This window comes from Lolium rigidum, chromosome 6, assembly GCF_022539505.1.
Source record: "Lolium rigidum isolate FL_2022 chromosome 6, APGP_CSIRO_Lrig_0.1, whole genome shotgun sequence".
NCBI lineage: Eukaryota > Viridiplantae > Streptophyta > Magnoliopsida > Poales > Poaceae > Lolium > Lolium rigidum.
The window spans coordinates 250,889,302-250,914,448 of record NC_061513.1 but is presented as its reverse complement, the minus strand read 5'-3'; the positions used below and the strand labels follow the sequence as shown (position 1 = coordinate 250,914,448).

Here is a 25,147-nt window from a genome sequence, read left to right as displayed (position 1 = left end):
GCAAAATTGTCGTTTGACAAAACAAAGACAAATTGGTGGGAATTAGTGCAACATAAAGATGTAAATTTTCTAGAGAGCTATCCAAGTTGATATAGAGAGTTAAATTTGATGCTTCCAATGGATGGTCGATTTTTGCACAAAATATGGGCGGCACCAATTTTTTATCCAAAGTTTATTTTTTGTTCCTTTCTAACACGTTAGTTAATTTGACCGGTAGATGGGTATGCGACGACTGTGTTCTTCACGCTGCGTGGGGAAGGGCACGTCCATGAGACGCGCTACGCTGGGTCGATCCGGGTGAGAGAGAGAGAGAGAGGCAGCGGGCTAGGGGCATGCCTATGCTGGAGAAAGTGGTAAGGACAGAGAGGATTAGGGTTAGGGGAGAGCTTAGCCGACTGGGTCTTGGGCCTCTGCTAGGGTAGGTGGGCGACAAGGAAAAAAAAGGGAGAGGATGAGGATGGCAGGCTGATGCGTCGAGGGATGCATACCGACAGTGGGACATGAAAACTATATTTTCTGAGAATGGACAAAAAGTCTATCGAGCGAGTAATGTTAGCTCTTACGCATGACCTGCTACGGAGAGGGAAACAGAGTGTGAAAGCTTTGCTCGAGAGCAGCGATGTGGTCGCTCGTAGTTGTCAACGACTTGGTGTTCACCTGTGTATGACACGATGACAAAATATCTATTGAATAACAACCCGATGCAACGCACGGGCATTTTTGCTAGTCTATCTATACCTAATAATAAAGGAGCTAAGGTTTCTGCCAAAAAGTTTCGTCCAACTTTTTTTAGACCGTTTTACCCTCCCACCAAATCGCATAATACTACCCCTGCCATTATACCGGTTCGTCTATCTCCCACCGAGCGAACAACAGGGATGTGTTCCTCCGACAGCCAGTGCACTTCGGCCTTTCTTTTGGTCCCGCAATTTGGTATCAGCTTTATCATATGGGCTTCTCTATTGTCCTATTAGGACTTGGCAGCAGTTTGTAACAGAAATTCATGAAGATCGAATCCAACAAAAAAATATTGGCTTCAATAGTCCCACATCGTCCCCTTATGACGAGTTCCACCAATTTATAAACCTTGAAATTGCCTGCAATATCAGCCAGGTGAATCAACAAGAAGGAGCGCAATTGATTGATTCGGTGAATTAAAAGGAGGATGCCAGAGTTCCCGGTGGATCATAGTCGGGCGAGGACGAGGCCGCACGTGCTCTAGGATGATGGAGCTGATGGAGCGGCGCCCTGGGTCCACGCCGCCGGAGGTGGCCAGGAGCTTGAGGCGCCGGAGATGTCGCCGACGGGAAACAACAACATCGAGCAGCAGCGCAGGTGCTCCTGGGTGAGCGCGGCAGCGAGAGGACGAGGGAAGAAGGGGCGGGGGCGAGTTTAGCGTGGGCGGAGGCGAGCCGGAGGTGAGGGAGATGGTGGTGGCCGGCGACCAGTCGAGGACGGGGGCGGCCGGAGACGAAGATGACGGCCGTGGCGTCGATTGCGGAGGCCCCCGGCTCGATTGCGGGCACAAGGAGAACGACGAAGACGAGGTGGTGCTGGCGCCGGAGATGAAGCAGATGCCGAGGAAATCGATCAACGAGGGGGGCGTGGGTTTGACCGGATCGCTCGGGGTGGGAGCAGATGGGCATCGGGGCGACAGGGAATTTACTTTCCCCTGCATCGAGCGTATTACAGGTGTCATTTAGTACCCCTCGCTTGGACTGGACTCTCTTGGGTTATTTTTGCTGGTTAAGTTTTATGGACCTGCTTTGGCTGTTGTAATTTGGAGTATACAACTAATAACGGATCTAGAAGTGCATGTTCGACAATATGTTGAGGAGGTAGATCCTGTTCAACGACTAGGCGTGGATGTGGTCAGAAAACAACCTTTCGTTAGCAACATCAGAGAAAAATTGAAATCATGGTACAGAATAGGAGCAATTGTTAGATTTGATTAGTATGATACAAATTTCGATATCCATGGCCTTGGCATGAGCTATAGAAGACACGTTGCAAGTAAATAAGCGCATGTAATATTTCTCAAAGATTTTTCTTATCGAAAATGTACAAACAACGAGAACAACAAAAATCCTTACTTCTCTTTTTAGTTTGTCCGGGATGTGAAATACGAATTCAGTAGTTTAATACATGTGTGTTCGTAAAAAATATTTATGGGGTACAATATACAATACTACATGGCGAGTTGCTTAAAGTTTTTCCTCCAAAACAAAGACACAAAAGATATCACACTTCATAGAAAATAACCCATGTGGCATGTGCTCTAGGGTAATTTGCATCATGCTATTTGTTTGGATTATACAAGACAACGTATAAGATAAATGACTCCGTGCTATTTGAATTCAATTGAGGCGCAGAGCAAACTACTATATGTTTGAAATAATGTTATATGTTTTTCATTAACACACACGGTACAATAGAAGTTTAATTAAATGCCCCATTTTATTTTAGATTTGATCACCACAAAGTATATCAATTTAAATTATTGTGACACCGTAGCAACGCACGGGTTTTGTGCTAGTAACATCTAATTCTCGGTGAATCAATCTCTTCTTCTTCTTTTCCTCTTTTGGGCTAATGATTTTTTCCATGGACAACTAGAAGCCCAATAACAAGCTCACAGGCCCAATTACATATAAACTTCAAATATTTCACACATAAGTAAGTGTAATAATAACACATAGATGTACAATTACGTGCATTTGTGCAATTGCACACTAATGCCACTTTTAATTCATGTACTATTGCACAATCACACAATGGGAAATTACACGGTACGATACAAATTACATGCTATTGTGCAATTGCACATGTTAATATTTAGAGGCGATCCTGCGGAGGTTTTATGTTCAATTACAATTCATGTCGACTGCAATTCACACACAATTGCATACTAAGAAGGTATAGCTTTCTTTTGCAAACCCTCATGGATGAGGTAACTCAACGTGGAGAGCAATTCCATACTACCTCCATCCCAAGGCTTAACGCCTATATTTTTTCAAAAAGTGAAACTATATCAAGTTAGACCAAGTTTTTATCAAAAATCATTAAAATGTAAAATACAAAATTAATATTTTTAGATAGATAATGAAATATATTTTCATGCGATATCTTCAAAATATCATATTTGTTGATAGATTATTCTAAAAAATTGGTCAAACTTTACTTGCTTTGACTTTTCCAAAAAATATAAGCCTTAAGCCTTGGGATGGAGGTAGTACTATTTATTGCCCTCTAAATATAGATACACAAACAGAAAATATCTCAAAAAACAGGAAGAAAAATGGCCCAACAAAAAGTATTATCCCTGCTTCATGCCCAACAACGAAGCACCAAATATATCTAAAAAAATTGCGCACATATGTGAAATTGCACACTAATTATACTTTAGTTCATGTATTATTGCGTAATTACATAATAGCAAATTACATGGTACAAGCACTACTAGGAAAATTCCTATAGGCACCGAGTTACCACCAGCGCGCCAAACACGGGGTCCGCCAGTGCCATTTTACTGCCAGCAAACCACTCTCTTGGTGCGCCGGTGATGCTACAATACCACCAGCGTACTAGAAAATTGGTGCGCCGATAGTAAGTGTCAACTAGGTTACAAAATACGCCTGAATTTACCGCCAGCGCACCAATACGTAGGTGCGTCGGTGGTATATTGCTACCATCGGTGTACCACTATATTGGTGCACCGACGGTATGTTGAGGCAGATTTTGCACCTCCCCCCTCCCGATTGCCTTTTTAGTTTAAAAAAATAAAAGAAAATGACAGAAATATAAAAAATTGAAATCTTTTGAGATGTCCATATGTTATATAACCTAGTTGTAATGGCACTATTTTGCAAAATGGCTCCATGTTTCTATAAAACATCCATGGATTTTGCATACGACCTAGGATGAAAAGGTGTTTCTATGAAAATGTATCTACATAAAAAGTTACATCCAATTTTGGCGTCCTAACCATTACTGACTTTTTAGATTCCACAAAATATAAAAAGGAAATAGAGTTTTTTGATTTTTTATATTTCAATGCAAAAAATCCGTTTTATAATATATTCTCCCTCTATCTTTTCTCACTTTCCCCCTCTCCACCTTCTCCCTCCTGCTCTTTCCCTTGTCCACCCTCTTTCCCCTCTTCTTCCCATTCTCTCTCTGCACCTTCTCCCCCTCTTCCCTCCTCTCCCTACCCAACGCCCTCCTCCTGCACAGCAACGAGAGGGACGAGAGGACCTTCTACTACACGTGGCCGGCGGCGATCCTTCTCCTGCTTGGGGCCGATGGAGGCCTCCAACTCATCCTACTACACATCGACGGCAGGGCAGTGACAGGCTCCTCCTGCACGGTGGCAACAGATGATTCGATTGCTTTTTATTTTTGAACTCACGGTTCTTATTGTAAAAGTGCACATGGGCCACGGGGCCTTTTTCGTTTTCTGAAAAGGAATATTTTCCGGTGTGGTGCGATGGTGATATGTGATTTTATGGCCGATGCACCGGTAACACGCCAGCTTTAACGCACTACCACCAGGGCATGGTGCGCCGAAGGTAGTCAATTTTGGTCCGCATGTAATAGACTTTTTCCTGTAGTTGATACAAATTGCATGCTAATGTGCAATTGCACATGTTAATATTTAGATGTGATCACATGGTGATTGTATGTTTCATTGCACAGGAAATATATATGTGTTTCTTGATAAATCTTTAGCTCCATATTTCCTTGTTGAATATGCGTCTAGCCCTCAATTGATAGAGAATTATCTTCATTCTTGGTCGATCGATTCCTCCTTCCCCCTCTTTTTTGGGATAATGATTTTCCCACAGACAATAACGAACCCAATAACAAAATCTAAAAAAAGAAAAAATACAAGGCCTAGTTAAAGTTAACGATAATTAAAATAAAAACTGTTAGATGTAAATTTCAAAAATTGCGCACCGAAATGCAATTACATGTAGATGTACAATTACATACATATGATCAATTGCACACGTATTCCACTTCAATTCATCTATTACTTTGCAATTACACAATAGCAAGTTATACGGTATGATACAAATTGCATGCTAATGTGCAAATGCACAAGTTAATATTTAGATGCGGTCGCGATGAATTTTTTGTTTCATTACAATTCATGTCAACTGCAATTCACATACTATATCCATACCGATTTATTAGGATATTACACACCTCGAGGAAAAACATTAACAATTAGTTTTGTCAACAAAATAGGAGAAATGTGCTACAAAAATTATACCATTGGATTCATATTTTAAAGACCTTTGCACTGGTATAACTTTTATGGTATATATCTTATATTTTGTTGTCTAAATTAGTAGTCGGAGTTTTCCTTCGATATGTGTAATACCTTAGTAAACCGGTATGAAGGGAGTACTATTTGTGCAAAATGCATACTATTATGAAATTGCATACTACTAAATTGACGTGTTTGATTGCACCTAAAAATATAGGTTTTCAATTACACGTATATGCCATTGCACACTAGAAAAATATCGGATTACATTATACTCTCCTAGTCCAAATATAAGGCACACTTTTTTGTAGGGTCTTTGTTGCACAACTTTGATCATTACTATCTACTAAATTATATGGATTTAGAATGTATAAATGGTACCATTGCATTTTTGCAAAAGTTATATGCATTTTTGGATATATTACAAGTATAAATCATAGTCATACCTGTGCACCGTTCATCAGCGAAATTTAAGTGTGCCTTATATTTTGAGACCGAGGGAGTACTTTGTAACAGCACACAATTACCTGCTTATCTTACTTCGCTGTAAAAGGCTCCAACAAAACCCCAAAAGACAAAAAGGCCTAGCAGTTAGAACATTTAATAACCCACCATAAAACAAAATAGAAAAACTGAAGAACAAAGAAGGCCTAATAGCTAAAACAGAAAAGGCTCACATAAGTATTCTTGTTAATAAAAGAATGATGGATCAAGCACTAAGTTAATTCTCCGTTAACGGAGAACTAGCAAAGCGTTTTAGAAAAGAATTTAGGGGCGTTTAATTTTGTTGCCACGTTTTGGTGTGGGGAGCTCCATCGCCTGTTTAGAACCGATGAGTTCCGTTCCTATACAATGCCTTAATAGTGCTCCCACCTGACCTCTGTTTTTCCTCTCGCACGCTCATATTTTAGACATGCTGCTAGCCTTAAAATAGTATCTTTTTTTAGCACGCTCATATCTGACCTGACACAGCAATAAAAGGCGCACAAAGATCACCCTTCCATTACCAAGTTTCCTTGCCTCCTTGAAGAAACACAGGAAGGAGAAGCACGCACGCATGGCGAAGGCGACCATGCAGCTTGCGCTGCTGGCCGTGGTGCTGGTTGGCCTCGTGCTGGCGGGCCAGGACGCCGACGGGGCACGGATCACGCCGAGTGCCGGAGTTATCAGCTACTCCGGTCTCCCCCGCGGGAACCGCGTCAACTTCTCCGACGAGGCCGCCGCCAGACCTCCTGGAGAGGCCAACCGTTACACGCGTGGCTGCAGCAAGATCGCCGGTTGCCGCGGCTGATGCGTGCGTCGTGTGCTTAACTGCCTGTGTTTCTCTTGCTTTTGCACAGAAGTTCAACTGTTGAGCATGTGTGCAAAACGCAGTGTCATATATATGTGTGCAATGCGTTGTAAACTTGGAGCAATTTCACATACAAGCTAATTACAGTTTCCTTTTTTGTGATAAAACACGTGCTAATTACATAAATGGACATTACTAAATAGTTCGACCGCTTTCTTAAAGCGATCAGCCGGTCGTCTTCCTCCGCACTATCTCCCCTCACTCCTTGCTTTTCTTCTCACCCCCAAAGCCACATGTTGTCCCTTATGCCTTCTTGGCCACTTCCTCCTCCCTTGCTGTTCCACCCCATGTGCCTCTCCCGTCATCATTCCCCACATTTTAAATGAGAGCCATGGATCGATGGATCTAAAAACAGAGCTCACCATGGACACGAGCTTGAGGGTAAGACGATGTGCTAAGGAATGGTATTGGGGTGTCCTGGCCCGGCGCCTGCGGAGCTTTGCCAAGCCAGTTGCATTGCTGGTGGGCCTGTGGATGGCATGGTCGGCGCCTCCATTGCTGATGCTGGAGGTTAGTGATTTTGAGGAGTTTTTTTTTATGTTGTGCACAGTGCTTCGATTTGTTACGGGCTACTACGTCCTCTGCTCCATACACATATATGAAATGCTGCTGTGATTATGGATGTATGTGTGACATGTTGTATTTGATTTTATATTGTTACATTTGCTGATTTTTCATGATGTACAAGTTCCGCCTCAGCTGCTGCGTTCTCTCTCATCGCATGAGGACATCAGGGAGCTCCTAGAGACTATGCGCATGTGCCTGCCTGGCTCCTTCCTTGGTCGCGCCGCAGAGCTTGCATTCCCTTCAGCCACCACCTCCTCTCCCTCGTTCTTGTCTCATATATAGCTCCTGCACATGTAGCACACATAGTCTTGTGGACGGTGTGAAGGTCGACGCTAGCCGGTATTCCACGAATTGCCCGAAACACATCGATTACATACATGAGCATCTAGACAATTCTACATCAATTAATTTGAAACGGGGAAATACCGCTAGCTAACCCATTCATTAGAACTTTATAATCTACAACCAACTCTACAGATCATTTTTCTACTTAGATAGCAGTGGTCAAGCAAGCAAAATACCTCGGACAGGCCGTCACTCCCCCAAGGCACATACATAGAAATGTGAGGCATCCCTTTGCAATACTACACACACAACCACGCATCGAGAGGCTTCGACACCACGACATTGCGTGCTCTCGTGCCACCGTGCTTATCATCATGATGTGTCAGTTCTTGATTAATTTGCTTTATAATGAACTATTTGTGATGGTTTTATCGTGGACTATTTGTTTTGTTAGGATATGAAAAGTTATTAGGGCATGTACAATGGTGGATGTTAGCCTTCCTTATAGTTGCCACGTCAATTTTTGTTTGATTGGAGTAGAGGTGATGAAAAAAGTATTGATATGGATGGTTATATAGGAGGAGGTAATGGATTGTATGATTTATATATGTTTTCCTTCTCTAGATAGTTTGTTGCGATAAGAGAAAATATGCCTTCTCTAGCATTATACATGCTTAAAATGTAGTATTTGACTTTTATTCGGATGGTCTGACTTTGTGTGAAGTAGGAGAGTCCCTAAATAGCCCGAAGCAGCTAATAGAAGCTTGAAAAACGATATTAGAGACCCAAGATTTCGGGCTTCTGCAATGCATGCTACTTATAAACTCGAAATGCCGTTTGATGTGACACTGCAACAATTCCAGAACATGCCATCCCCAAATTGTCAAATTAGACAAAGCTAAGAGACCAGGTATTCTGCACCCTACTCAACATGGAAGAAATTTTAATAAAAAAACAAGACCTGGTCATTCGGAGGAAAATAGACCTATTTTTATTCTTCTTTGAAGAAAGGAACGAGAAATATAGTAGTAGTACCTAGTTAACGCATACTAGGTTGCAACTTTATCGTACGACCAACTCCACTTATTGTTGTTTTTTTGTGGTCAGGCAGTGGTCAAGCAAGCAAAATACCCCGGCACTCCCCTTGTACATACATACAGACAGCATAAATATACAAGGCCATATCCCCCTGCGCGCAACAAGACACAAGCAGCCACGCATCCTCGTGCGTATCATCATGTGGTGTCAGTTCTTGATTTGCTTCGTGCTCGTCGTCGCTGGGCTCTGGCCGCTGCAGGCGGGTGCGCAGAAGTACGCCGCCATCTTCAACTTCGGAGACTCCCTCGCGGACGCCGGCAACCTCTGCGTGGACGGAATCCCGTCGCACCTCGCCACGGCGCGCCCGCCGTATGGCATGACCTACTTCGGGTACCCCACGGGGCGCGTCTCCGACGGCCGCCTCGTCGTCGATTTCATAGGTAGGCGCGCGTCCTTCCGTTCGATCGACGACTCGACGTACAGACACAGTGGGTCCTTATTGAATTGAGCGATAATGATCTTCTTCCCCGCCTCTGGCACGTGCAGCGCAGGAGCTGGGGCTGCCGCTTCTGCCGCCGTCCAAGGCAAAGAACGCCACGTTCCACTACGGCGCCAACTTCGCCATCACCGGCGGCACTTCGCTGGACACGAGCTTCTTCGAGGCGCGCGGGCTGGGGAGCCATATCTGGAGCTCCGGCTCCCTGCACACGCAGCTCGGGTGGTTTGATGACATGAAGCCTGCCATCTGCAGCTCCCCAAAAGGTTCATTTACGCACTTTGTGTGGTACTTACATATGATGAGTTATATCGGCTAGCAAGATCGTACTGGGTACTGACGCCTGCTCGTGGCCGGCCTCGATGCGAATTCAGAGTGCAGGGACCTCTTCCGGCGGTCGCTATTCATCGTCGGCGAATTCGGCGGGAACGATTACGCCGCCTCGCTCGGCGCGTTCCTCCCGCTGGAGCAGGTGCACACGTTCGTGCCTCACATCGTCAACTCCATCGGCAAGGGAATCGAGGTGCGCGCCACTCACAGACATACCCATGCCTCGTTTCTACTACATGCGTTGTGAGTCGTGTGTATGTGCTTTGATGCAGAAACTGATCGCGGATGGCGCGGTGGATCTGGTTGTGCCGGGTGTGCTTCCCATCGGCTGCTTCCCAATGTACCTGACCATCTTCCGCAAGCAGCCGGAGATGTACGGCCCGCGCAGCGGCTGCATCAAGGATCTCAACACGCTGTCTTGGGTGCACAACGCCCTGCTGCAGAGGAAGATCGCCGAGCTCCGGCAAAAACACCCCGCCGTGCGCATCGTCTACGCCGACTACTACACCGCCGTCATGCAGTTCATCCTCCACGCCGAGAAGTGGGGTGAGTCTCTGTCTTCTAGATCGCGTACGTACTGATAGGTTTTTGGAGACCTTTCTGCAATGCCGTTTGCTCTGTACTTCTTGGCATTCAACATTAGAAATGGTCACACATGAATTGGTCAACTTGTGCCGTTGTGCGTGATGTTATCACTAACCTTTGTGGAAATGTTCTTAAGACTAAGTTCAAGTGATAACATTAACTTTACTTGAACACGTAATCTGCGCTGGAATCAAACGAAAATTCAACGATTGCATACATTTGTAAGCTTATCTTCTCATATGACCTATCATTCTATCAATAGCTGACTAACAGAGCATAAAAGGCCCACATAGTGGCATATATCCTTTGATCATGTTTTGAGGCTGATATACCTTTTGATGGGCTCTGTTTGCCGTAGTAAATTAAGCATTAGGGCCTAGAGCCGAGCACTTTGGGCCCGGTAGCCTCATGCCCTTTACCCACATTACGTGTTCTTTTTCGCAGGGTTCCTAAGGCAGACGCCGAGGACATGTTGCGGCGCGCCGGGGGTGGGCAAGTACAACTTCAACCTCACTTCCATGTGTGGAAACCCTGGCGCGTACGCCTGCGACGACCCATCGGATCACTGGAGTTGGGACGGCGTCCACCTTACGGAGGCTGCCTATGGCCACATTGCCAAGGGCTGGCTCTACGGGCCCTTCTCCGACCCGCCGATCCTCAAAGACCGGCACCATATATGAGTCCTCTTCTATTCAGGGAAATTTTTAATAATGGCGAATTTACACTTTAAAGATTATGGATTCAAGATGATAGCTTTATAGGACCAAAAGGAGTAGGAGCTGGCTAGTGATGGATAGATATAGATGTTTTATTTTTCTAGATGACACCACGAAAAGAATCATCTGTTCTAGAAAAAAGGTAGTCAAGGGGCATGAAAATGGTTTCTCTAGCACAAAGCCAACAATGGTGCCCCCAAATCTAGCCCGTCTATGTAGAATTAAAGAGATACTGTTTTAGCTCAGCCAACAATGGTGCCCCCAAATCTAGCCTGTCTATGTAGAATTATATATTTTACTGGTGACTGTGTAGGAATATTTAGATTAGTGTGTAATTGTACGTCTCTTGTATTCATTCATTGTATAATAAAATTATAACAATTTTGATGAATCCTACATGCTTACATACTTTATTTCATATGTAAGATAATTTTATTTAAATGTATAACGAGCCAACTCGTGATTTATACGAGTTGAGCTGAGTTTATTTTTTTTAACTTGTTATCCTAAAAGAGTCGAGCCAAGATAACTGACCTCTATGAGTTTGCTCTTGAACTCCCTCCCTAGTCTAGTACATTATGTAGGAGTACATACTTTGTGATATATGTTGATAATTGATCCTTTTTATTTAAATGTTGACCTCCTTCCTTTATCTCATGGATAGTTTGTCTAGCATGTTTCTTTCGACACAAAGACGAAACTTTATGGATTATCAATATAAAGAGTCTTTCAGATGTACTCTGGAACAAAATCTGAGATAAACACTACAAATGCTAAGTTACAAGGCCAAGCTAAAATGTGTGCCGCTTCATTTAGAGAGCGATGAACATGTCAAAAGGTTAGCCACCTTGCGGTTGCTAAGTTAGGACTATTGGTAACAGTGCCCGGTGTTGTTGCTAGAGAGGTATGCAATTTTCTCGTTACATTTGCTGTTGTCTATTCTGGATCCGCAGTTGATTATTGGGTGCTTCCCAATGTCATGGCATGTCTTCGTCCACATGGTGTTGGAGTGTCATGTTTGAAGTTCGTTCGGATCGCCTCGTGGTCCATTGTGTGGGCTAGTGTGAGTGTGGTCATGTTGTTCGGCCCTTTGATGGTTGGGTTTGTGTGGGCTAGCCCTATTGTTGCAGAATTTCCCTCGGATTTTTCCTAAAAACGAAGCACTCTTTTGTTAATTAACGAATGAGTCAAAGATTTTGCCTCCATTTTTTTTGAAAAAAAAAGAAAGGTTGGCCGAGAAGCCTGTAACCATAGCCTTGACTTTTCAGTTATTGATTAGTACTTCGATCTATTAACTATGACAGATGGCCAACTGTATTTGGGGAACCTAGCTAGCTACTGACGTGAACTATTTTCTTTGCTTAACTCGTTGACATCGCCAGATGCCATCGAGCGCCGGCGGCTGCATAACGAAAACGAAGCACTAAACAGTGAGTCTACGCCGCTTACTCTATTTAATTGATCTATTATGCCGTCCATCGATACCGGATCAATAGCTACCGGTCTACGACGATGAAGCTGCTCTGCATCCTCCCGGTTCTCCTCCTCGCGTGCGTGGAGCCCGCCGCCTCGTCCGTCCAGAGCTACGATTCCATCTTCAGCTTCGGCGACTCCTTCGCCGACACCGGAAATGACATCGTCGTTTTCGCGGAGAACTCGCTGGTGACCCCTGCCGCCGAGCTTCCCTACGGCATGACATTCTTCGGCCGCCCCACGGGACGCAACTCCAATGGCCGCCTCATCATCGATTTCATTGGTAAGTCTACTCTCCTGTTCACTGTAGTAGCCTTGTCGTGATACTTGCCGGCGTGCAGCTGAGAAGCTCGAGCTGCCGTTCGTCCCGCCCTATCTGACGCACAACGGCAGCTTCCGCCGAGGCGCCAACTTCGCCGTCGCCGGCGCCACCGCTCTGGACGCCAGTTTCTTCAGAGACATCCCGGGTGTGGGCCAGTTTGTTCTCAACTCCAGCTCCGGCGTGCAGCTGCGGTGGTTCGACTCCCTGAAGCCATCGCTGTGCAGCCCAGAACAAGGTAGGTACGCCGGCCTTTTGAGTACCCACGGTTTCAAATTTCACAAGTGCACCTAAATTCAAGCATACAAACCACTTGTACCGTGTTTTGCAGCGTGCCGGTGCTTCTTCAAGAAGTCACTCTTCTTCATGGGGGAAATCGGCTTCAACGATTACAGCTTCGCTATTTTCGGAATGAACACTACGCAGCTCAGATCCATCGTCCCAGACGTGGTCAAAACCGTCTCCGCGGCCATTGAGGTAGCCGCTCGTTGCAGTAATCATATGCCCAGTCTAGCTATGATCAGTCTGAGCTCTGAATTTGCCCGAGTCTCCGAATCGAACAGGTAGTAATCAAACAGGGGGCGAGGACCGTCGTTGTTCCTGGGATCCCTCCCCTCGGATGCACGCCGCCCAACTTGTTTTTCTTTCCTAGCACCGACCCGGCAGGCTACGAGAACAGCACTGGGTGCCTCAAAGATCTCAACGAGATAGCCGTCCACCACAACTCCCTGCTGCAAGAGTCACTCAAGAATGTACGGAGGAACCACCCCATTGCCAGGGTCGTCTACGCCGATTTCTTCACCCCAGTCATCGAGATGGTGCAGTCTCCTGACAAATTTGGTCAGTACTTATTTTACACAGTTTCGTCTGTTCTATCTGAGTTTGTACTACTTATGATGACACTATTCGTCCTAACAAGCAGTGATTTCGACAACTGTAGGACTTATACAAGATGTTCTTAGGTGTTGCTGCGGTGGAGGTGGGAAGTACAACTTCAACATAAGCGCCGGCTGCGGTATGCCCGGCGCCACGGTGTGCGAGGACCCGTCTGCATACTTGTTTTGGGATGGACACCTCACGGAGGAGGCCTACCGCTATATTGCCAAAGGCTGGTTGAATAGCATATACAATTTGGAATACTAGCAGTATATTAGCCTGGGTACACAGAATTGCCACCATCTCATTAAATATTTTATCTTTAATCTGCCATCACGCATATATTATTATCTTATATGTCATGTATGGAGAAAGCTAAATTTTGGTCTTCTCATTGGCTATCCATATAACAAGAACTTTTGGACCTCCCATATCGACTTAATCAAGGGTTCAGGGTCGAGCATATTCAACATTATGTCTCTCTTTGGGAGTTAATTTTCAACATGCACCTCGCCATCGGTATCAAGGACACAATTACTTGGAATTTCAACAATGATGGAATCTAGACAGCCGCCTTGGCTTACAAGATGCACTTAGAAGGGCACAAGTATCACCCCTATGGAAACTACTATTTGAAAAGGTTGGACTCCTCCTAAATGCAGGTTTTTTTTGCATGGTTAATCTTACAAAATAGAGTTTGTACACCCCTGTATCGTCAAGCAACCTTTTCAGAAAACCTTAGCCCCCAACTCCATCCTCCTCCCGCCACCGCCGGTGGCGCCACCGGGCAAAGCCCCGGTGGCGTGGCGGCGGCGGGGGATCCTATCCCGTTGCGCCGGGTAGCGGCTCGGCTTGGTTTCGTCTAGATTTTTAGTGGACGTCGTTGGGATGGTGGAGGCGGCGTCGCGTCAAAATAAGGCTGGAGCTCGATTCCCATCTCAGCAAGGCCACTTGTGGCGGCGCCGACGAGCTGCTGGCCCGGTATACTCTTAGATCTGTGGATCTGGGGAGGGTGGTCTCCCCGGGTGCGGTCAATCTTCGACCTCGCCGTGGGGTTTGTGAAGTCTGTTCAGGAGTCGGAGGAGTGCTGATGCTATTGTCATCTCCTTTGCCAGTCGTGGTAGCGAGGGAGAGGAAGGGGATGGCACCATCGTCCTCCTTTTTAGGGTCGTGTGTGCTCTTTTGGTGGCCTGCAGCTGCATCGGCATGCAGCTCCCTCCGGGCGGCCTTGGTGACGAGGGGAGGAGGCGGCTTGACGTGTTGACGCCTGAACCTGCCAGATGGTGGAGTGTTCTACTGGTGGCTTGTATCTACTGCTTGGGGATCTTCGTCTGGAGGTACTACTGGATCTTCCCCATCTCATGCATGCCCAATGGTCTGTAAAAGAATATTAGCTCTCACCTCCGGGGTGGGCACTCCTTCGGTGTTCAAAGCTTAGTGTGGCGACGGTGGTGGTGGTGATACGATGGTGTTGGAAGATGCGTTGCCTCTCGATCCGATCTTTGTACTTTTTTGGTGACAACGAGGACGATAGGCTTGATTGCGGTCTGGAATTATGCTGTGAGGTCATTCTTGCAAAAGCCTTGGATCATATTGTATTTTCCTTTATTTTTGAAGTCGTTTGTAATCGGTTTCACCAATGAATTCCATCAGTTATTATCTAAAAAAAGAGTTTGGACGGCGGATCAATTGACTAGAAGGGGTTGGCCAAGTTATGGCAATTGCCCCCTTTGTAACCAAGTTTAAGAATCGACGCCTCGTCTTCTCTTCAAGTATTGCATCTCCCTTTGCATTTGGAATGCCATCCTTCCTTGGTGTGGGCATGATACCGATAATTTGATTTTGACAAATGAAGCTAGCGTCAAAGATCAATAGATGAAGATGGCCTTGGGGAAAGGCAACTCCAAAATGGATATGGCAATGAGCTTGTGTCCTGGGAGCTTGTGTCACCACGCCTCTCCGGCACAATCAATCATTGCAAATATCAGAGATGATGCTAGAATGTGGAGTGTAAGAGGAGCAAAATTCTTGAGTAATATAATTATGGGAAAGATGACTTGTATTCAAAGTCCTAGGGCATTCCCTAGGCATTTGTCTAACACTTCTTGTTAATTAATAAAAGTTTTACATCTTTCACCTTTTACGAATTAAAGGGCTCTCTCCACCGGTTACATTAAAATGAAATCACAGAAAGACCATCCAGTTTTTACAACTACCTCTCCTTCCTCCCTGCCACCTGTCGAGAGGAATCTAGACCACCACCTCGGCTTACAAAATGCAATTAGAAGGGCACAAGTCTCACCCATACGGAAACTACTATTTGAAAAGGTTGGGCTCCTCCTAAATGCAGGTTATTTTGCATGGTTAATCTTACAAAATAGAGTTTGGATGGCGGATCAATTGACTAGAAGGGGTTGGCCAAGTTATGTCAATTGCCCCCTTTGTAACCAAGTTTAGGAATCCGAGGCTTGTCTTCTCTTCAAGTATCGCTTCTCCCTTTGCATTTGGAATGTTGTCCTTCCTTGGTGTGGGCAACATGATATCAATAATTTGCTTTGGACAAATGAAGCTAGCGTCAAAAATTAGTAGATGAAGATGGCCTTAGGGAAAGGCAACCCCAAAATGGTTATGGCAAGGAGCTTGTGTCACCACGCCTCTCCGGCACAATCAATCATTGCAAATATCATAAATGAGGCTAAAATGTGGAGTGTAAGAGGAGCAAAGTTCTTGAGTAATATAATTATATTACAGTTCACTTGTATTCGAAGTCCTAGGGAATTTCCTAGGCATTTGTCTAACACCTCTTGTTAATTAATAAAAGTTTTACATCTTTCACCTTTTTTCGAATTAATGGGCTCTCTCCCCTGGTTTCATTAAAATAAAATCACAGAAAGACCATCCATTTCTAGCAAATTTCGAATCTGAGCAAAAATTAATTTGAGCAAATTTCGAATCTGAGCAAAATTTAGATCTGAGAAAAAAATTGTTCAAAATTTGAAAACAAATTCAAATTGAAAAAATAGAAAAAATAGCAAAGCAAAAAAGAAAAGGAAAAAAAAAGAAACCGACGGAAACCAGCCAACCAATAAAGGAGAAAAAAAGAAAAAAGAAAAAACCGAACCGGAAAAGTTCTACTAGCAACGCATATGAGCCGCGGCCCAGTCGCTCCGCCATGCGTGCGGGCGCTAATACGCCCCGCAGCTGGGCGGGAGATAGGTTTTTCCGCTTGTGAGATGTGTTGACATCTAGGATGGGCCAAAACTCTTGTTACAGGAGATGGGCCTCTAGCCCAGTGATTTAAACTTAAATCACTAAACTTTAGAAATTGCGGGTGATTTCTTAGCGGTGTGGGATAAAACAATCGCGGGCAGTGTGGGCTGTAGACTGTAGTCGGTGTATCCTCGAGGCTGGCCTTCCATGACAGGATGGACCAAAACTCTTGTTACAAGAGATGGGCCTCTAGCCCAGTGATTTGAACTTAAATCAGTAAACTTTAGAAATTGCCTGCAAGGCTGCAACGTCCAAAAGAAAAAGAAAAAGAAAGAAAAAACTTATCTATCTGATGACCACCAAGATGCGCCTGAAGACAAACACACTGCCCATTTCAAGGTGCGTCTAGTGTTCCATGTGAGCGCTTGCTCCTTTGGGCAACACCAGCGTTGTCTTACTCTGAGAAATGAAGATTCTTATAGGATTGACCATCGATTGACGCGTGAGACGGTGAGGACCAGAATTTTTTCACCAGCTTTCCTGGGCGCTGCTCGAGCTGTCTAGAATCTTCTAATTCCTCCATTTAGATATTCAGCTTGTTGACACGGAACAATCGAGAAGGCCTCCAAGAATTGCATTGTGCTGGAGCAGCACAAGGGCATGTTAATCCACTGGAGCTTATTATGAGCAACGAGTAAAGTTGTGGGCCCCTCCGATCCTCCGTGCAGTGTATCGGCTCAAAGAAGCATAAAAATGTTTTGGTCCTACTAGCATGGGAAAAAGGAACAGAAAAAACTATTCGAAAGCTATATATTCTGAGGCTGGCGACCGATGTCATTTTGCATATAAAATGCCATTTTGGCTGGCACGGTGGCGTGTACAGAGCCACAGAGGACAAGAGACGAGTTTCTTTATGGTATCTCTCTTCCTAATCTTACACATCAGGTTGGAACGCCTGATTATATTAGGATTCCCTGATGCCTAGATCTTGCATGTTTGTCCAAACCTCTCCTGGCTAGTTAAAGTCATTGGTAATAAGAAAAACACAGACCAAAGTGAATCTTCGCTGAAAAGACAAACAAACCGAAGCGACGAATAAACTAATTACTGATGCTGTAGCACCGAGTGTCTAACTTGTGCTCTCATGTTCGCTGTTTTTTGTCGTTTGGAACTGTAGGCTAAAATAAATGGCGGCCTATTTTGCGGGAAGTGTTATGGCTCTCCGAGGTTCAGTGCTCTCTTTCTATTAAAATAATTAAAAACATATTTAGAAGTATCAAAAAATTATGAAAATAGTTCTGGACTTGCCAATGATATATCTCACAAGCATGCAAAACTTTAACCCGAAGTTCCCTTTATCATGCGCTAGACAAAATTGACAAAATATGATATTTTTTGGAGATTTGAAAATATGCATACTTAGATCTACATGTTTGTAATTTTTATGTTTCTCTGAATAAAAAGTATTTGATATATGATATTTTGCATGTCCACAGAATCCGACATTCCTTACATCTAGTTTTGTAAGAAATCTTTGGAACTCATAAATATGATTTTCTGTTTTAAAAAAATATGGGATCATTGGTGCCAATGTGCTCCAAATCTCTACCCTCATAAATATGATTTTCTGTTTTAAAAAAATATGGGATCATTGGTGCCAATGTGCTCCAAATCTCTACCCTATATTTTCATATTTTGTTTCTTTTATGTCATATAACTTGTAATGAACGCACTTAGTCACATGGTTTTTGATCGACAACTTTAACCACTAATATATACTCACTTTGTTTATACATGAAAGGTCACAAACCCATATTCCAGGTTGCATTCGTCTTGCATTCGTAATGTATCAATGATATCGTTGCATTCATCTTGCAGAACACTTTCATTTTATATGCATTTATATAAATTTATAAATATAAATTATAGTCAAAATTGTACATTATTGATGAGCGAAAGTTAAGGACTCCTTGCATTTTGGATGTGGGGTATGTTATGGTTATTTCATTAATCCAAATTGATAGGGAAAGACCCTTGTTTTAAAAAGAATCAGGTTGTGGGAGTTATTTTGGCGACCATGATGATGATCTGCCTTTGTATCTTTTACTAGCATTTCTCATATTATGATATGTTTTCTTGTACTTCTAAATCCTTCTAATCTTTTAATTAACATGTGTCCACCATCTCTTCATATTACTAGCCCCCTTTGATTCATAGGATAGGAAAATCATAGGAATATGAAAAAGTAGGATTGAGATGTCATGGCTAGTTGAATCCTATAGGAAGATGAGTTATGTTTGATTGTTCAAAGGAAATTTTCCATGAGGTATGACCTAATGTTTTAATTTCTATAGGATTTGCACTAAAAGATTTCTAAGGATTAGTTCTTATAGGATATATTCCTATGAATCAAAGAAGTAGTGTAGAAAAAATTCTCATGGAATCTAAATCATAGGCAATTCCTATACGAATCCTATGAATCAAAGAAGCCCACCTAGTGATACCCACCCTGATGACCCACTCTTACCACGAGGGTTATGATCAACAATTAGATGTGGGAAATGAACCATGTAGATCATCTATTCAGACAATTAAACCTTATGTTATTTTCACCGCCTACAACTCCTCTCCCATGATGACTTCGAATGTCCCCATCTTGACTTTCGTCCACGACACAGTGACACTGGAAAAATTATGCAGGTAACACCCCGAACGGTTTGCCCCCTCTGTCGCATCCTACCAGGTTAATCCCTAGCCGCATCGCCTTTACATCCATGGCAACGCTGCCTCCCTCGCCTCTTGCGTGCTGCCATACATGATACACCCGCTCCGCCTCTCAACCTCTTGAGATCCAGCGCCACCTTCCCACAACTTCCTACACGAGACCCTGGCATGAACCCGCGCCTCCTCCCAACCACCTCACGCCCTCGTACCGGTCGATCGATTTTATGGTACTTCCTTACTATTTCAAGTCAATTGTCATAGTCTTTACCAAATTTACTACTCCCTTCGATCCATATTAGTTTCCAATCTAAACATATTTTAGTTATAGGTACATACATACTAGTGGCAAGTACTATAAATCGGAGAGACTATTAAAATATTTTATATTGCTCAAACCTCATGGTGGAGTAGGTATGATGCTTTTCCAAGAACTTGAGATGGAACCATCCTTAAGGTCAGTATCAAAAATAAGGGGACCTTTTATCCTAGCTGAATGGATCGTAGCGAACAAGAGGGGGGGGTGAATGGCGCTACGGCAAGTTTTAGTCTTTTTCAAGTTTTATGCAACGGAAGGTAAAGGTGTGACTTTTAGCAATGGGGGTGATCCTACAATGAAGCTAGAGCATGTGCAACAAGTAAAGGAATCAACAAGATAATGAGAGTAAGGAGCGAGACAACCGGGGGGCGCGAGGCGAGTCGAGGTTTGTTTCCCGCAGTTCCTTCCACTAAAGGAAGTACGTCTGCGTTGAGGAGGTGCTAGTCTCACACAAGAGACTAGGCGGCCAAACCACGAAGGAAGGCCTCACCCTCATCCTCGAGAGAGCTCCACGGAGGTGCTCTCCCTCTTCCACTAAGGCACCGGTCGAGGCGGTGATTCCTTCACAAGGTTGGGGCGAGCTCCACACACAAAAGGATGCTCCCAACACCCTATGGATCTAGTACATCACCAAGCTAGACTCCATAGCTGCACATCTCCAATGCTCCACCATAGGAACCCATCACCAATGCTCCACCATAGGAACTCTTCCAATGATCCACCAAGAAACTCTCCAAGGCTCCACCAAAGGAACTCTCCAAGATCCACCAAAGGAACCCTACCAATGCTCCACCAAAGGAACTCTTCTCCAAGATCCACCAAAGGAACCCTACCACCAAGATCCACTAAGGAATAGCTAGTATTTGTGAAATCTCTCTTGGTAGAACTATAGATCGGGGTCTCCTCCACCTATCCTCAAAGTTTGGGCAAGATTGGTTGGAGGGGGAAGGAGATCCACAAGGATTAAGCTCAGCAACAATGGAGGAGAGAGAAGGGGAAGAGATAAAATCGTGTTGGGGAAGAAGGGGCCCTTAAATAGGCTCCTCCAAATCCAACCGTTATGTCCAGATTTGGCCTAAGCGGTACTACCGCTTTGGGGTAGGCGGTACTACCGCTCTGAGTTCAAATTCGATCCAGATCTGGTCAAAGGACACAGAGCGGTACTACCGCCCGAGGTACCGCTCGAGGTACCGCTCGAGGTACCGCAATAGGGTCCAGACCTTACTGGATCCAGAGCGGTACCAGGGCGGTACCGGAGCGGTACGACCGTAACGCGTTACGGTACCTCAAGCGGTACCTGGAGCGGTACCACCGCTCGTGAGCGGTACTACCGCCCTGGGTACTGCAGGGGTACCGCAGCGTGTTTCTGGAGGGCAATTCAGAACAGACTCAGAGCGGTACCGACAGCGGTACCTATAGGGGTAGCGGTACTACCGCTACAGGTACCGGTAGTACCGGCCTGGCTAAATCTGGTTTTCTTCCCTTTTTCTCTCCAACTTTGTTACCTCGCTAAACACACACAAAACCATAAAACCTATCAACTACGCTTCAGTCTTCCGATCTTGACGCATCCGACGAGGTCACGTGTACTTGCAAATCTAACAATGATACTCAAGGCACAAGGTGAGATTACTCAAGTGTTGTCATCAAACACACAAAACATGGGATATGAATTTTGCTCTTACAATCTCCCCCTTTTTGGTGTTTGATGACAACACAAGAGTTGACAATAACAAATGATATTATGATGAGAACATTAGATTTGCAAAAACTCGACGGAGCTCCCCCTACACATGCGCATATCATGAATATGTATTTGAATACAAATACACATGTTATAGAGACATCACTCCCCCTAGTTTTTACAAACCAAGCACATATGCAAAATAGATAGATGACATGTTCAAAAGGCATATGCACAATATGGAGACAACATAAGATCATATACGGAGATTTGGGTGAAGTTATCATACCATAGCCTTGAGAATACCCAAACTCACAATAGGATGCCTCCATAGGGTTGTTGATGTAGCCATAAGACAAGATAAGCAACTAGAATCAAACGGCTACAAACAACAAAGGTCTCCATCCACCTAGGAACTTCTCCCCCTTTGGCATCGGAACACCAAAAAGGAGGGTAACGAAACTAGAGAGATGGAGAAAAAGAACATACAACCAAGCTTGCAAAAATCACGAGAAAACAAGCTTGATGGAGGTTCTCAAAAACAAGAAGAAGAAAGCAAAGAAGAAAGACAAAACAAGGTCACGAAGAACCGAAAAACCCGCAAAGAGGGGGTGTTGGTGGCCGAAGCCACCGTGTAAGAGTATAGTAGTTGTGAGGTCGCGTAGATGTATCTAGGACTCACGGACTACAACTCAACATGAAGCTCATAAGTCACTTAATTGACAAATAGCAAATGTTTTGGATTTCTTTATGCATTATGGGGGAGTGATAGCTCAATGGATTTAAACCGCACTCCCCCTATGTCCATGCGTGCCTTTCATCTAGATATGACGGTAAGATTGGTATGTGCGCACGACAGTCAAGCAAAGTTCGACGGATCAATGATATTTAGCTCATGCCTCAACTCAATAAAGCGCTTCTCATCCAAGGGCTTCGTGAAGATGTCCGCCAATTGCTCCTTGGTGCCAATATAGGATAGTACAATATCTCCGCGAGCAATGTGGTCCCGGATGAAGTGGTTCCGTATCTCAATGTGCTTCGTCTTGCCATGAAGAACCGAATTGTAGGCGATCTTGATTGCGCTCTCATTGTCGCACAAAAGAGGCACCTTGCTATACTCGAGTCCATAATCCCGCAAGGTTTGCCTCATCCATAAGATTTGAGCACAACTACTCGCCGCAGCAATATACTCGGCTTCCGCGGTGGAGACGGAGACACAATTTTGCTTCTTCGAGGACCAACACACCAAAGATCTTCCAAGAAAGTGACATGCTCCGGAGGTAGACTTCCTATCAATCTTGTCGCCCGCCCAATCGGAGTCGGTGAAACCAACCAAGGCAAAGTCCGTGTCCCTTGGGTACCATAGCCCGAAGTGTGGGGTATCAACTAAATATCGAAAGATCCTCTTGACCGCCACAAGGTGGCTTTCCTTCGGACTTGCTTGAAACCGTGCACACATACCAACGCTCAACATTATATCCGGGCGAGAGGCACAAAGGTAGAGAAGCGAACCTATCATCGAACGGTAGAGCTTGGTATCCACCGCCTTGCCGCCCTCGTCAAGAGTAAGTTGACACTTGAGTTGCATCGGAGTTCCGATCCCCTTGGCATCCTTCATATCAAAGCGCTTGAGCATGTCTTGGAGGTACTTTGCTTGATTGATGAAGGTGCCTTGTCGCATTTGCTTGATCTCGAACCCAAGAAAGTACTTGAGTTCACCCATCATTGACATCTCAAACCTATTTGTCATCAACATAGCAAACTCGTCGTTGAATTTTGTGTTAGTAGAGCCAAATATGATGTCATCTACATAGAGTTGGCATACGAAAAGCTCCCCATTGACCTTCTTAGTAAAAAGAGTGGGATCGATTTTCCCCACTTGGAAACCACGGTCTTCAAGCAACTCCTTGAGATGCTCATACCAAGCTCTAGGAGCTTGTTTGAGACCATATAGGGCCTTTTTGAGCTTGAAGACATGGTCCGGAAAATGGGGGTCCTCGAACCCCGGGGGTTGCTTCACATATACTTCCTCATGTAGAGGACCATTAAGAAAAGCACTCTTAACATCCATTTGTTGCAACTTAAAGCCATGATGTGAGGCGAAGGCCAAAAGGATACGGATGGACTCGAGCCTTGCAACGGGTGCAAAGGTTTCACCAAAGTCCACGCCTTCGACTTGAGAGTAGCCTTGTGCCACCAATCTTGCTTTGTTGCGGATGACCGTGCCACTTTCATCTTGCTTGTTCTTGAAGATCCACTTGGTGCCGATAACATTGCGGCAATGATCGGGTCGCTTCATGAGAGTCCATACATCATTCCTCTTGAAGTTGTTGAGTTCCTCTTGCATTGCATTCAACCAATCGGGATCTTTGAGAGCATCATCAACTTTGAGTGGTTCCACCCTAGAGACAAAGGCATGGTGCGCACAAAAGTTTGCAAGTTGCCTCCGAGTGGTGACATTTCTCTTTAGATCACCAATGATGTTTTGCAAGGAATGAGACTTGAGACGTAAGTGTCTTGGAGTAGAATCTTCACGGCGAGTGTCGGCTTGAGGAGATGGTTCTTGTGAGTCCTCTTGGCCTTCATCACGGTTTAGGTCCTCGCCTTGACCTCCATTGTCGTTGAAAGAGGCAACATGGTCATGAGATCCGGATGGCTCGGGGGTATAGGGAGTATTATTGTCCATGAAGACTCTCCCCGAACCACTCGGAGAAGAACTTGAAGCTTGACCTTGGTCACTTGATGTTGGGTGTTGAGGTAGACGAGCTTGCGGTGTATGTTGTTCTTGAGCTTGTTGAGGTGAACTTGGACTTGATTGTTGTTGTAGATGTCGAGGTTGATCTTGAGGTTGAGGTTGAACTTGAGGTTGGTGTAGAGGTTGGCTTGCATTTCTTAGATCAACGGAAGAAGCTTGGCCTTGTGGTGTAGATGGCTCCACTTGGGTGGAACTTGGTCCTTCCCCGGTACTCATAGAAGGTAGCGTTTGAGGTAGGCGAATGCCCACACTCATCCTTCCTATGGTATCCGGGGGAGTTGCATCTCCTTTCTCACAAGAAGCACTTCGCTCCTCCAAAGATCTATCATCTTCATCGAACGTCACATCACAAGATTCTACAACACGTCCACTTGACTTGTTGAAGACTCTATAGGCGTGAGAATCCGTAGCATAGCCAACGAAAATTCCTTCTTGAGCTCTTGAATCAAACTTGGATAGGCGTGTGTCCTTGATAAGAATGTAGCATTTGCATCCGAAGACCTTGAAGTATGACACATTAGGCTTGTTGCCGGTGAGGATCTCATATGGTGTCTTCTCAAAACCTTTGCGAAGATAGAGGCGATTAGTAGCATGGCAAGCGGTAGAGATAGCTTCCGCCCAAAAATTGTAGTTGGACTTGTATTCCATCATCATGGTTCGAGCGGCTTCGATCAAGGTTCGATTATTCCTTTCGGCGACCCCATTTTGTTGGGGAGTATATGGCATGGAGTATTGGTGTTCGATTCCTTCCTCGCCGAGAAAGTCATCCAACGTGTAGTTCTTGAACTCCGTTCCATTGTCGCTCCTTATTGCGAGAATCTTGTTGTCGTACTTGCGTTGAACTTGGTTGGCAAACTCCATCATGGTCCGTTGAGTCTCACTCTTGTACTTGAAGAAGAATACCCAACAATAGCGTGAATAGTCATCAACGATGACGAGGCAATACTTCTTTCCTCCAAGACTTTCATGAGAAGGTGGACCAAAGAGATCAACATGTAGGAGCTCCAAGCATCTTGTGGTAGAGATGATAGTCTTGGCCTTGTGAGGAGCTCCATGCATTTTTCCTTGTACGCAAGCTCTACAAACACGATCCTTGCAAAAAGAGACATCTTCTTTTAGTCCGAGAATGTGGCCACCCTTGTGGAGACTT

General features: G+C 44.7%; 3 protein-coding genes across 3 annotated transcripts; all 3 read left to right on the top strand.

Annotated features, from left to right (window-relative positions):
* The first annotated feature begins 6,329 nt into the window (after nucleotides 1–6,329).
* Nucleotides 6,330–6,563, top strand: LOC124668476. Its single transcript, XM_047205606.1, has one exon. The coding sequence runs from the start codon at nucleotides 6,330–6,332 to the stop codon at nucleotides 6,561–6,563; it is 234 nt and encodes a 77-aa protein (XP_047061562.1).
* A 2,149-nt stretch (nucleotides 6,564–8,712) lies between these two features.
* On the top strand, nucleotides 8,713–10,604 carry LOC124663939 (GDSL esterase/lipase At5g45910-like). Its single transcript, XM_047201569.1, has 5 exons — nucleotides 8,713–8,953; nucleotides 9,060–9,275; nucleotides 9,384–9,532; nucleotides 9,612–9,885; nucleotides 10,369–10,604. Exons 1-5 carry the CDS (start codon nucleotides 8,713–8,715, stop codon nucleotides 10,602–10,604), a joined length of 1,116 nt encoding a protein of 371 aa, XP_047057525.1.
* A 1,530-nt stretch (nucleotides 10,605–12,134) lies between these two features.
* Nucleotides 12,135–13,575, top strand: LOC124663938 (GDSL esterase/lipase At1g28590-like). The gene is made up of 5 exons (XM_047201568.1): nucleotides 12,135–12,396; nucleotides 12,455–12,670; nucleotides 12,764–12,909; nucleotides 12,996–13,272; nucleotides 13,373–13,575. Exons 1-5 carry the CDS (start codon nucleotides 12,153–12,155, stop codon nucleotides 13,573–13,575), a joined length of 1,086 nt encoding a protein of 361 aa, XP_047057524.1. The 5' UTR covers nucleotides 12,135–12,152.
* The last annotated feature ends 11,572 nt before the right edge of the window (nucleotides 13,576–25,147 follow it).